This window comes from Somniosus microcephalus, chromosome 9, assembly GCF_052327205.1.
Source record: "Somniosus microcephalus isolate GS21.2 chromosome 9, FLI_Smic_1.0, whole genome shotgun sequence".
Classification (NCBI taxonomy): domain Eukaryota; kingdom Metazoa; phylum Chordata; class Chondrichthyes; order Squaliformes; family Somniosidae; genus Somniosus; species Somniosus microcephalus.
This window is the reverse complement of record NC_140995.1, coordinates 253,090,946-253,103,437: the sequence shown is the minus strand read 5'-3', so window position 1 is coordinate 253,103,437 and position 12,492 is coordinate 253,090,946. Positions and strand designations below refer to the sequence as shown.

The 12,492-nt window shown below is 48.1% G+C and overlaps 1 protein-coding gene across 1 annotated transcript in view; it reads right to left on the bottom strand.

Moving 5' to 3' along the window:
* Positions 1 to 12,492, bottom strand: part of LOC147113224 (MAM domain-containing glycosylphosphatidylinositol anchor protein 1-like) — a 125,798-nt gene that overhangs the window by 94,020 nt on the left and 19,286 nt on the right. The window contains exon 3 of the mRNA XM_085998261.1: positions 1,443 to 1,730. Within this exon, the coding sequence (XP_085854387.1) occupies positions 1,443 to 1,730 (288 nt within the window). The remainder of the gene's footprint in view (positions 1 to 1,442; positions 1,731 to 12,492) is intronic.

Here is a 12,492-nt window from a genome sequence, read left to right as displayed (position 1 = left end):
AAACAAACATTCGTTCATGGGGGGTGGCGTTAACGGCAGTTTTACCACACTGACTTGGATAGAGAATTGGCTGGCAGACAGGAAGCAAAGAGTTGGAATAAACGGGTCTTTTTCCGAGTGGCATGCAGTGACTAGTGGGTTACCGCAGGGATCGGTGCTAGGACCCCAGTTATTCAGAATATATATTAATGATCTAGACGAGGCAGCTAGATGTAATATCTCCAAGTTTGCAGACGACACAAAGCTGGGTGGGCGTGTGTGCTGTGAGGAGGATGCCGAGAAACTCCAGTATGATTTGGACAGGTTGGTTGATTGGGCAGATATATGGCAGATGCAGTATAAAGTGGATAAATGCGAGGTTATCCACTTTGGTGGCAAAAACAGGAAGGCAGAGTATTATCTGAATGGCAATAGATTGGGAGAAGGGGAAGTGCAAAGAGACCTGGGTGTCCTTGTGCACCAGTCGTTGAAGGTAAACATGCAGGTGCAGCAGGCGGTTAAGAAGGCAAATGGTATGTTGGCCTTCGTAGCGAGAGGATTCGAGTACAGGAACAAGGATGTCTTGCTGCAGTTGTACAGGGCCTTGGTGAGACCATACCTTGAGTATTGTGTGCAGTTTTGTCGCCTTATCTGAGGAAAGATGTTCTTGTCATGGAAGGAGTGCAGCGAAGATTCACCAGGCTGATACCTGGGATGGCAGGAATGACGTATGAGGAGAGATTGGGTCGATTGGGCTTATACTCACTGGAGTTTAGAAGAATGAGAGGGGATCTCATTGAAACTTATAAAATTCTGACAGGACTGGACAGACTAGATGCAGGAAGGATGTTCCCGATGGCGGGGGAGTCCAGAACCAGGGGTCACAGTCTAAGGATAAGGGGTAAGTCATTTAGGACTGAGATGAGGAGGAATTTCTTCACCCAGAGAGTGGTGAACCTGTGGAATTCTCTACCACAGAAGGCAGTTGAGGCCAATTCATTAAATATATTCAAGAAGGAGTTGGATATATTTCTTAAGGCTAAAGGGATCAAGGGATATGGGGAGAAGGCAGGGACCGGGTACTGAATTTGGATGATCAGCCATGATCTCATTAAATGGCGGAGCAGGCTCGAGGGGCCGAATGGCCTACTCCTGCTCCTATCTTCTATGTTTCTTCCTCTCTCTCACTCTCTCTCTGTGTCTCTCTCTCTCTCTGTCTCTCTCTCTCTCTCTTTCTGTCTCTCTCTCTCTCTTTCTGTCTCTCTGTCTCTCTCTCTCTGTCTCTCTCTCTCTGTCTCTCTCTGTCTCTCTCTCTCTGTCTCTCTCTCTCTCTCTTTCTGTCTCTCTCTCTCTCTCTGTCTCTCTCTCTCTCTCCCTCTCTCCGTCTCTCTCTCTCTCTCTCTCTGTCCCTCTCTCTCTCTCTCTGTCCCTCTCTCTCTCTCCACCTGTCTCTCTGTACTCACACAGCACATTGAGCTGGACGAGTCCTTCCCGCGGTTTGACGTTCAGCCCGTTGTATTGCCCAGTCCGACAGCGATACGCTCCACTCATCTCCCGAGTGACATTCTCCATCCGCAGCGTTCCATCAAAACTCTCCTGCTCCCACTCTCCCGTCGGGAGACTCCGCTCCTTGTCCAGCCGCGACCACAGCACCACCGGTTTCGGCTTCCCGCTTGCCACACACCGTAACTCTGCCACAGACCCCTCGACAACCTGCACCAGCCCACGTACCACCTCCATCACAGGGGGCACTGCAGAGAGTGAGAGAGAGGGTGGAGAGAGAGGGGAGAGAGAGGGAGGGGAGAGAGAGAGTGGGGGAAAACATATGATGTAATTAAATCAATGTATTTACAAGCAATAAATGTGCAGTTAAAATTGGAGACAAACAAACAAAATACTTCCCACAGGGGCGGGGGGTGGCGCAGGGCTCGCCTATCTCACCGACACTCTTTAATATTTACATAAATGAATTGGCAAAACTACTTGAACAATCTACAGCACCCGGCCTCACCCTATATTAATCCAAGGTTAAATTCCTCCTCTATGCAGATGACCTGGTTCTGCTGTCACCAACTAAGGACGGTCTACAGCAGAACCTGGATCTGCTAGAGTCATTCTGCCAGACCTGGGCCCTGACAATAAACCCCCAAAAAACCAAAGTCCTTGTGTTCCAGCAAAGATCCAGACATCAGGGACCCAAAATAAATTTCACACTAGGAACAACTAAAATTGAACAAACCACTAACTACACATACTTGGGCTTAAAAATCAGTTCCACGGGAAATTTTCATCTGGCTGTGAATGAACTGAAAGAGAAAGCAAGACGGGCTTTCTATGCCATTAAAAAATCAATCCAAATAGAAATCCCAATTAGCATTTGGCTCAAAACTTTTAAATCAGTAATTGAACCAATTGTACTCTATGGCAGTTGTAAAGTCCGCGCCTCAATAATACACGGACTTCGGGAGAACAATTAAACAGGTATTTGACTGAACAGAGGGTAACGTCAGACTGAAGTACAGAAGCCTGCTAGGGCCTTTTATACAGGGGTGGTCACTGCCGGTACTGCAGTATAAAATCAGTTCTTCTCTTAAAGGTACATACACAATTCCTCCCCTTTTAGATAAACAGTACATAACATTCATTTAACAACTAAATAATAACTAATTACAATTACAATTTTCTCGGTACTATATACATCAACTGAAATAATCATTTATAAGTTCAGTCTTTGAGGAGGCTTCCTAATCCTGACTGGATAGCGCCTTTCTCGAGTATCCTGTTCTTGCAGTGGAGTTGATTCTGGCTCATTGTCATTGGTTGGTTCGTCAGCTTCCAATACCACTGCTTCTGAGGTAGACACAATCTGTACTTCGGGCTCATTACCAGGTGCACCTGCTCGTGGTATGGGTTTGGCTTGTTCCTGTGACTCTAGAATCTGGTCAGCATGGCGTCTCATGATGCTCTCTCCAATGTCCACTGTGTACATTAGTGGTCCCTGCTGTGTGCATATCGTTCCTGGCTGCCATTTTTCTGTTCGGTAGTCGCGGGCCAAGACTGGTTGTCCTATCTTGAAGCTCCTGGTTGGCTTCTCGTTGATGTGCTGGAATTGCTTATCCTCAACATCTCGTCTTATGTTTGGTTTGAGCAAATCCAGGCGACATCTTAGCCTTCGGTTGAAGAACATTATGGCTGGAGCTTGGTTGGTGACTGCATGTGTCGCATTCCGGTAAGCAAACAAGAAATGATCTACCTTGTGTTGTAGTGGTATGTCGTCGTTATACATCGCCTTTATTGCCTTTTTAAAGGTCCGAACAAACCTTTCAGCCAATCCATTTGTAGCTGGATGATATGGGGCAGATGTGTAATGCTTCACCCCATTATTCCTCAGAAACCTCCGGAAATCCTCGGACACAAACTGTGGCCCATTGTCGGAGCAAATCTGTTCTGGCAAGCCATTCCTGGCAAAGATGGTCCGTAGGACTGCAATAGTTTTCTCCGTGGTGGTGGAGGATATTTTGATGACCTCTGGCCATTTCGAATGGGCGTCCACAGAGATTAGAAACATTGAGTCCATGAATGGACCAGCAAAATCAACGTGTACCCGTTGCCATGGAGATGAGGGCCACTCCCATGGGTGTAGAGGGGCCTGTGGTGGTGCATTTTGGACTTTCTGGCATCCTGAGCAGCTCTTGGTCAGGTCTTCGATTTGTTTATCGATTCCCGGCCACCACACATAAGCCCTGGCTAGGCTTTTCATTTTTACCCCTCCCAGATGACCTTCATGAAACTCATTGAGCACTCTGTCTCTCAACTTGGGTGGAATTACCACTCCAGATCCACACATCAAGGTCCCCCGGCACGCTGACAGCTGTTCTCTCCTTGGCGAGAATGCTGGCAACAGTGAGTCGCCATGTGCTGGCCATCCCTTCACCGTCAAATCATAGACCCGAGAGAGTGTCGGGTCATTTCGGGTTTCCTTCTCTATACTTGAGTTTGTAACAGGCAGACATTCGACTATGGTCGCATGGAATATCTCAACAGGGTCCACTGCAGGTGCTTCCTCTACCATAGGCAACGGTAGGCACAACAGCCCATCAGCATTTCCATGCTGTTCGTACCCTTGTATTCTATGTTGTACTGATGTGCCCCTAGAAAAAGTGACCATCTTTGCAGCCGTTGCGCCGTCATCACCGGAACGCCCTTCTTTGGGTTAAAAATGGAGACCAGGGGCTGATGATCAGTCAGTAGGGTGAATTTCTGTCCGTGCAGATAGTGATTGAACTTCTTCACCCCCCACACCAGGCTGAGGGCCTCCCTGTCAATCTGGGTGTAATTCTGCTCGGCTGAGGTTAACGAGCGCGACGCAAAGGCTACTGGCCTCTCTGAACCGTCAAGGAATTTGTGTGACAGCATCGCTCCAATGCCGTAGGGAGACGCATCACATGCCAACCGAATCGGTAGTGTTGGGTTGTAGTGGGCCAATACGTGATTAGGCATTTACATTTCTGAAATGCACGCTTACACTCATCACTCCATTTCCATATTACTCCAGTTTGCAGCAGGGCATTCAGTGGGTGCAGAATTGTAGATAAATTCGGCAGAACTTATGGTAGTAGTTCACCAACCCGAGGAACAACCTCAGTTGCGACACATTTTCCGGTGCTGGAGCCTTGACTACAGCCTCAATCTTGTCCGGCGACTTATGCAACCCTTCCTCATCAATCATGTGGCCACAATACGAGATTTGTTTCCTGAAGAACTCGCATTTGGGGCGGTTGGCTCGTAGCCCATATTCCTGCAATCTAGTGAGCACCTGCTCCAGGTTGGCAAGGTGTTCACTGTCATTTTCGCCCGTCACCAGGATGTCATCCAAATAACACTGGGTTCCTGGGATCCCTTGCAGGACTTGTTCCATTGCCCTTTGCCAAATAGCCGGGGCTGATGCCACCCCGAATACCAGTCAATTGTACTGGTAAAGGCCTTTGTGAGTGCTTATCATGAGGTATTTCCTAGATGCTTCTTCCACCTCCATTTGTAGATACGTTTGGGCCAGATCAATCTTTGTAAAGCGTTTCCCTCCAGATAGTGAGGCGAAAATATCTTCTATCTGTGGAAGTGGATATTGTACTGTGTGCAGGACTGGGTTCACAGTTACCTTGAAGTCCCCACAGATGCGAACCTTCTTCGGTTCCCCAGGCGTGCTGCTCAATGATTTCTTCATTACAGGAACGATGGGTGTGGCCCACTCGCTCCAATCCACCTTGGACAGCACACCTGAACGCTCCAGACTCTCCAGTTCTGCTTCGACGGCTGGGCGGATCGCGTACGGCACCGGTCTGGCCTTAAAAGATTTTGGGTTTGCGTTATCTTCGATTTTTATCGTTGCCTTTACTCCTTTTAGAGTCCCAAGTCCTTGTTGGAACACCTCTTTCGCGTCAGTTAGAATTTGTGACAGTCGTCCAGCTGTGACGTCATCATCCTTTTTGTCAGTCACAGTTAGCGCCTGAATGGAATGCCAATCCAATTGTATTTTTCGGATCCATTCACGTCCCAATAATGGTGGTCCTCCATCTTGTAGTATATATAGATACAGTTTCTGTGTTTCCTTGCCGTTATATTTAACTGGCACCCTTATTTTTCCTCTGGGGTAGACTTTTTGCCCCGTGTATGTCTTCAATACAATGGACGTGTCCTTTAAGGGTATGTGTGAGAATAGCCGCTCATAGTCTCATCGATTCATGACAGTTAGGGCTGATCCTGTATCCAATTCCATCTTTACTTGGGACCCTGCTATCATGAGGGTGACCCAAATGGTTCGGAGATCCTCCTTTGCAATCACGTTGTGTAACTTTAGACAACTTAGTCTCCTGCTCCCGGAGTCGTTATCACTCTGCTGATCTTCCGAACTACTGTCTGTCATTTTTTTTACTTTCTTGTACTTTTCCTTAGTAGTTCTTGTAGTGTTGGTTTTCTTTCCCGACCTGCAGACTCTTGCTATATGTCCCATTTTCCCGCATTGCCTGCATACTTTGTCCTTAAACCAGCAGTCCTTCTGATCATGGGTTGTTCTGCCACAGCGATAGCACTTTTCTGCTCCATACGCCATTTCGTTAGCGCTGTATTCTTGTGGTTTCTGTTGTATTTCCGCAGCTCCCCGTGCTGCTGCTTCGTAGGATACTGCCATGCTGAAAGCCTGTTCTAGCGTCAGGTCCTTTTCCGAAAGTAGTCGTTTCTGGGTTCCTTCACTCTGGAGCCCGCAGACAAATTTATCCCGTAAGGTGTCTGCCAGTCCTGCTCCGAACTGGCAGTGCTTTGATAGCTTGCGTAGTTCCATAAGATAGTCAGCATTGTTCTCATCTTTGTGCTGGTTTCTTTTATGGAACTTGAATCTTTCTGCTATCAGCAGCGGTGTAGGGTTTAGGTGTTCCTGTAAGATATTAACAATCTCTTCAAAACTTTTCTCCATTGGTTTAGCTGGGGTAATTAAATTCCGCAATAGGCCGTATGTTCTCGCGCCCATTAAATTTAATAATACCGACGCCTTCTTTCCATTGGCCACCTCATTGGCATTGCAGTATACTTCAATTCTTTCCACATACGTGGTCCAGTCTTCTACCTCGTTGTCGAAAGCAGTGATACTGCCACTCTTCGGCATCTTGGGTGATTTAAAATGGCACCTCCCGCGCTTTTTCTTCTTCCCCAATGGAATAAAATGGCGCCTCCCGCACTTTTCCTTCTTCCCCAATGGAATAAAATGGCGCCTCCCGCACTTTTCCTTCTTCCCCTTGCTGCCACGCTGCTCCTAGCGTTCTACAGGGTAATGGCGGCGACCCGTGGCTTTGGCGCGTCTCACTTTTCCTTCCCCTCGTTTATTTTCTCTCCGTTGCCCGGTTCTTGAGCACCGACCGTGCCCTGTGCGCTCCACCCTCTCTCTCTCTCTTTCCTCCTGGCGACGCTGCGCGGCCCCTTTTGCAGAGCCGCTCGATCGAGCTCGAGCCCGCCGCAGTCCGGAATGGTCAGCGCACTACCTGCTATCAGCACGATTTGCTGGAACACCTTGACTGGGGAGCCAAGCCCAGCTCTCCACAGCCTCTCCCGCAATTCTCTGAACACTGATGGATCACAGAAATCACAGACACAGAAACCCCACAGTGCAGATAGAGGCCATTTCGGCCCATCGAGCCTGCACCGACACATATGCCACCCGATCCCCGTAACCCCTACACCAACACATATCCCACCCTATCCCCGTAACCCCACATATTTAATCCCCCTAACACTAAGGGTCAACTTTTTTTTATCATAGCCAATCAACCTAACCCGCACATCTTTGGACTGTGGGAGGAAACCGGAGCACCCGGAGGAAACCCACGCAAACACGGGGAGAATGTGCAAACTCCACACAGACAGTCACCCGAGGCCGGATTCGAACCCGGGTCCCTGGCGCTGTGAGGCAACAGTGCTAACCACTATGCCACCGTGCCACTTGGGCGGTTGCCCGCGGTCGACGCCCGTTGCTCTGACTTCGACCTCCAAGAAACTTCTTCTCAGGGAAAGATTCCCGTGAGGTGATGCAACACTGCAGGTGAGTTCGAACTTGCTCGTCGCCACTGTAAAGTCCGCGCCTCAATAATACACGGACTTCGGGAGAACAATTAAACAGGTATTTTACTGAACAGAAGGTAAAGTCAGACTGAAGTACAGAAGCCTGCTAGGGCCTTTTATACAGGGGTGGTCACTGCCGGTACTGCAGTATAAAATCAGTTCTTCTCTTAAAGGTACATACACAACAGCAGTGAGGTGTGGGGACCGCTAACACATGCAGAATTCTGTAAAAGTATCCTCCGGACTCAAAGGAAAACCATAAACAATGCATGCAGGGCAGAACTAGGCCAATATCCATTAATAATTACTATCCAAAAAAGAGCCACCAAATTTTGGAAACACCTAAAAATGAGCAACCCCCACTGCTATCATTACGAAGCCCTGAAATGCCAAGAGAGGACCATAAAGAAGAATACCCTCAGTCAAGTAGTCCTGGGACTCAGTGAAGTTACTACTAACACTACTAACAATAACCAGCCCCAGGACAGTGACATCGTAACACAGAGAATTCGACCCAACACAATCGTCACTAAGCAAAAGGAAAAATATCTGTCATATTGGGCAGAAACAACAAAAACCCAAAACAAACTCAATTGCTACTTGGCCCTAAACAGACAATACAACATGGCTGGTTACCTGACCATGGTAAAGGATAGCAAACTGAGAAAAACCTTGACAATGTACAGACTTAGTGAACATAGCCTGGCCATCGAAAAAGGCAGACCAGGCTACCAAGAGAGGACAGGATATGCTCTCACTGCAGTCAGGGAGTGGTGGAGACAGAGATGCACTTCCTCACAGCTTGTAGAAAATATCAGGGTATAAGGGAGAATTTCTACCCAAAATTCACAAAAATATGCCCTGAATTCAGAAATTTGAATGACGACCAAAAACTCCCATACCTACTAGTGGAACAGAGAAACTGTGTAACCTTAGCGGCACACTATGTTACAGCTTGCCATAAACTGAGGGACAACCATTAAATCTAAGAAAAGAATATATACAAATTATATGAATGTATATTTATACACTCAGGGATATATCTGTTTATACACTGTATGGATAGACCTGTGTTTATGTGTTCAACCATAAATGTTTTTCGATGCTTTGGCAACATAAGATGTACCTTGTCATCATGCCAATAAAGCGATTTGAATTGAATTGAAAAAATTGAGTCAGAGAGAGGAGAGAGAGAGAGTGGGAGGGGGGAGAGAGAGAGAGAGGGGGAGAGAGAGCGAGGGGGGGGGAGAGGGGAGAGAGAGGGGGAGAGAAAAAGAGGGGGAGACGGATCAGAGACAGAGAGGGGGAGAGGGTGAGAGAGAGAGGGGGGAGGGGGGGAGAGAAAGGGGGAGAGAGAGAGGGCAAGAGGGGGGGAGAGAGAGAGAGACAGAGAGAAAGGGAGAGGGAGAGAAGGGGAGAGAGACAGAGAGAGGGGGGAGAGGGGCGGAGAGAGACAGAGGGGGAGAGATGGGGAGAGGGCGGAGTGAGAGGGGGAGAGAGAGCGATAAAGCGAATTGAATTGAATTGAATTGAGAGAGACAGAGGCGGAGAGGGAGACAAAGACAGAGAGAGAGCGGGGAGGGTGAGAGAGGGAGGGGGAGAGAGACAGAGAGAGAAAGGGGGAGAGATAGAGAGAGAGAGGGGGGAGAGAGATAGAGAGAGAGAGATAGAGAGAGAGAGAGACATAGAGAGAGAGGGTGAGAGAGGGGGAGGGGGAGAGAGAGAGTGAGAGAAGGGGAGAGAGATAGAGAGAGAGGGGGGAGAGAGATAGAGAGAGAGGGGGGAGAGAGATAGAGAGAGAGGGGGGAGAGAGATAGAGAGAGGGGGGAGAGAGATAGAGAGAGAGAGGGAGAGAGAGAGAGACATAGAGAGAGAGGGTGAGAGAGGGGGAGAAGGGGAGAGAGATAGAGAGAGAGGGGGAGAGAGATAGAGAGAGAGAGGGGGGAGAGAGATAGAGGGAGAGAGACATAGAGAGAGAGGGTGAGAGGGAGTGAGAGAAGGGGAGAGAGATAGAGAGAGAGGGGGGAGAGAGAGTTAGAGAGAGGGGGGAGAGAGAGATGGGGGAGATAGAGAGAGAGGGGGGAGATAGAGAGAGGGGGGAGAGAGATAGAGAGAGGGGGGAGAGAGATAGAGAGAGGGGGGGAGAGAGATAGAGAGAGGGGGGAGAGAGAGAGAGGGGGGAGAGAGAGATAGGGGAGAGAGATAGAGAGAGAGGGGGGAGAGAGATAGAGAGAGGGGAGATAGAGAGGGGGGAGAGAGATAGAGAGAGGGGGAGAGAGATAGAGAGAGAGGGGGGAGAGAGAGAGGGGGGAGAGAGATAGAGAGAGGGGGGAGAGAGAGATAGAGAGAGGGGGGAGAGAGAGATAGAGAGGGGGGAGATAGAGAGAGAGGGGGGAGATAGAGAGAGAGGGGGGAGATAGAGAGAGGGGGAGAGAGATAGAGAGAGGGGGGAGAGAGAGACATAGAGAGAGAGGGGGAGAGAGATAGAGAGAGGGGGGGAGAGAGATAGGGGGGAGAGAGATAGAGAGAGGGGGGAGAGAGAGAGGGGGAGAGAGATAGAGAGAGAGATAGAGGGGGGAGAGAGATAGAGAGAGGGGGAGAGAGATAGAGAGAGAGGGGGGATAGAGAGATAGAGAGAGGGGGGAGAGAGATAGAGAGAGGGGGGAGAGAGATAGAGAGAGGGGGGGAGAGAGATGGAGAGAGATAGAGAGAGGGGGGGAGAGAGATAGAGAGAGAGGGGGGAGAGAGATAGAGAGGGGGGAGAGAGAGAGGGGGAGAGAGATAGAGGGGGGAGAGAGATAGAGAGAGAGGGGGGAGAGAGATAGAGAGAGGGGGGAGAGAGATAGAGAGAGGGGGGGAGAGAGATAGAGAGGGGGGAGAAAGATAGAGAGAGGGGGGAGAAAGATAGAGAGAGGGGGGAGAGAGAGATAGAGAGAGGGGGGGAGAGAGATGGAGAGAGGGGGGGGAGAGAGATAGAGAGAGGGGGGAGAGAGATAGAGAGAGAGGGGGGAGAGAGAGAGAGATAGAGAGAGAGGGGGGGAGAGAGAGAGGGGGAGAGAGAGAGGGGGAGAGAGATAGAGAGAGAGGGGGAGAGAGATAGAGAGAGAGGGGGAGAGAGATAGAGAGAGGGGGGAGAGAGAGACATAGAGAGAGAGGGTGAGAGAGATAGAGAGAGGGGGAGAGAGATAGAGGGGGGAGAGAGATAGAGAGAGGGGGGAGAGAGAGAGAGAGAGAGGGGGGAGAGAGAGAGAGAGGGGGGGAGAGAGATAGAGAGAGAGGGGGGAGAGAGATAGACCATACCTTGGGGCCAAATATGTAACAACATGTCACAACCTGAGGACTGTTTAAAATTAAGACTGTTTAAAATTAATATTGAACGTACCAAATGAAGTACAAAGACTGTTTAAAATTAATATTGTTTAAAAGTAATATTGTATGTACCCAACAAATGTCAAATCGATTGACACCTACAGAATGTTGGAAAACTGTACCTTTTTGCTATGTAAGCTTTGGCAATATGGTTCTCTGTAAACTTTCATGCCAATAAAGCATTTTAATTGGAATTGGAATTGATAGAGATAGAGAGAGAGGGGTTCTGAGTGTCGGTTATTTCCCTGATATCTGGAACAAAGGACTCATAACGCCCATATACAAAAGTGGGGACAAAATCGACCCAAACAACTATCGAGGCATCTGTGTAAACAGTAACCTGGGGAAGGTATTCTGTAGCATCATAAACAAAAGACTTATAAACTTCCTTGAGGAGCACAATGTCTTGAGTAAAAGCCAAATTGGATTCCTGCCAAACTAGAGAACATCCGATCATATCTTCACCCTACAGACCCTAATTGACAAACACGTTCACCATAACAAAAGCAAAATCTACGCATGCTTTGTAGATTTCCAGAAGGCTTTCGACTCCATCTGGCATGACGGTTTATTCCTGAAACTTATCGGAAGTGGGGTAGGAGGGAAAACATATGATGTAATTAAATCAATGTATACAAACAACAAATGTGCAGTTAAAATTGGAGACAAACAAACAAAATACTTCCCACAGGGGCGGGGGGTGACGCAGGGCTCGCCAATCTCACCGACACTCTTTAATATTTACATAAATGGATTGGCAAAACTACTTGAACAATCTACAGCACCCGGCCTCACCCTATATGAATCCAAGGTTAAATTCCTCCTCTATGCAGACGACCTGGTTCTGCTGTCACCTACTAAAGAGGGGCTACAGCAAAACCTGGACCTGCTGGAGTCGTACTGCCAGACTTGGGCCCTGACAATAAATCCCCAAAAAAACAAAGTCCTTGTGTCAGCAAAGATCCAAACATCAGGGACCCAAAAATAAATTTCACAGTAGGAACAACCAAAATTGAACAAACCACTAACTACACATACTTGGGCTTAAAAATCAGTTCTACGGGAAACTTCAAACTGGCTGTGAATGAACTGAAAGAGAAAGCAAGAAGGGCTTTCTATGCCATCAAAAAATCAATCCAAATAGAAATCCCAATTAGCATTTGGCTCAAAATTTTCAAATCAGTAATTGAACCAATTGCACTCTATGGCAGTGAGGTATGGGGACCGCTAACTCAACAAGAATTTGCAAAATGGGACAAACACCCAATTGAGATCCTACATGCAGAATTCTGTAAAAGTATCCTCCGGACTCAAAGGAAAACAGTAAACAATGCATGCAGGGTGGAACTAGGCCAATATCCATTAATAATCACTATCCAAAAAAGAGCCACCAAATTTTGGAATCACCTACAAATGAGCAATCCCCAATGCTATCACTACGACGCCCTGAAATGCCAAGAGCTGACCATAAAGAAGAATACCCTCAGTCAACTAGTCCTGGGACTCAGTGAAGTAACTACTAACAATACTAACAAT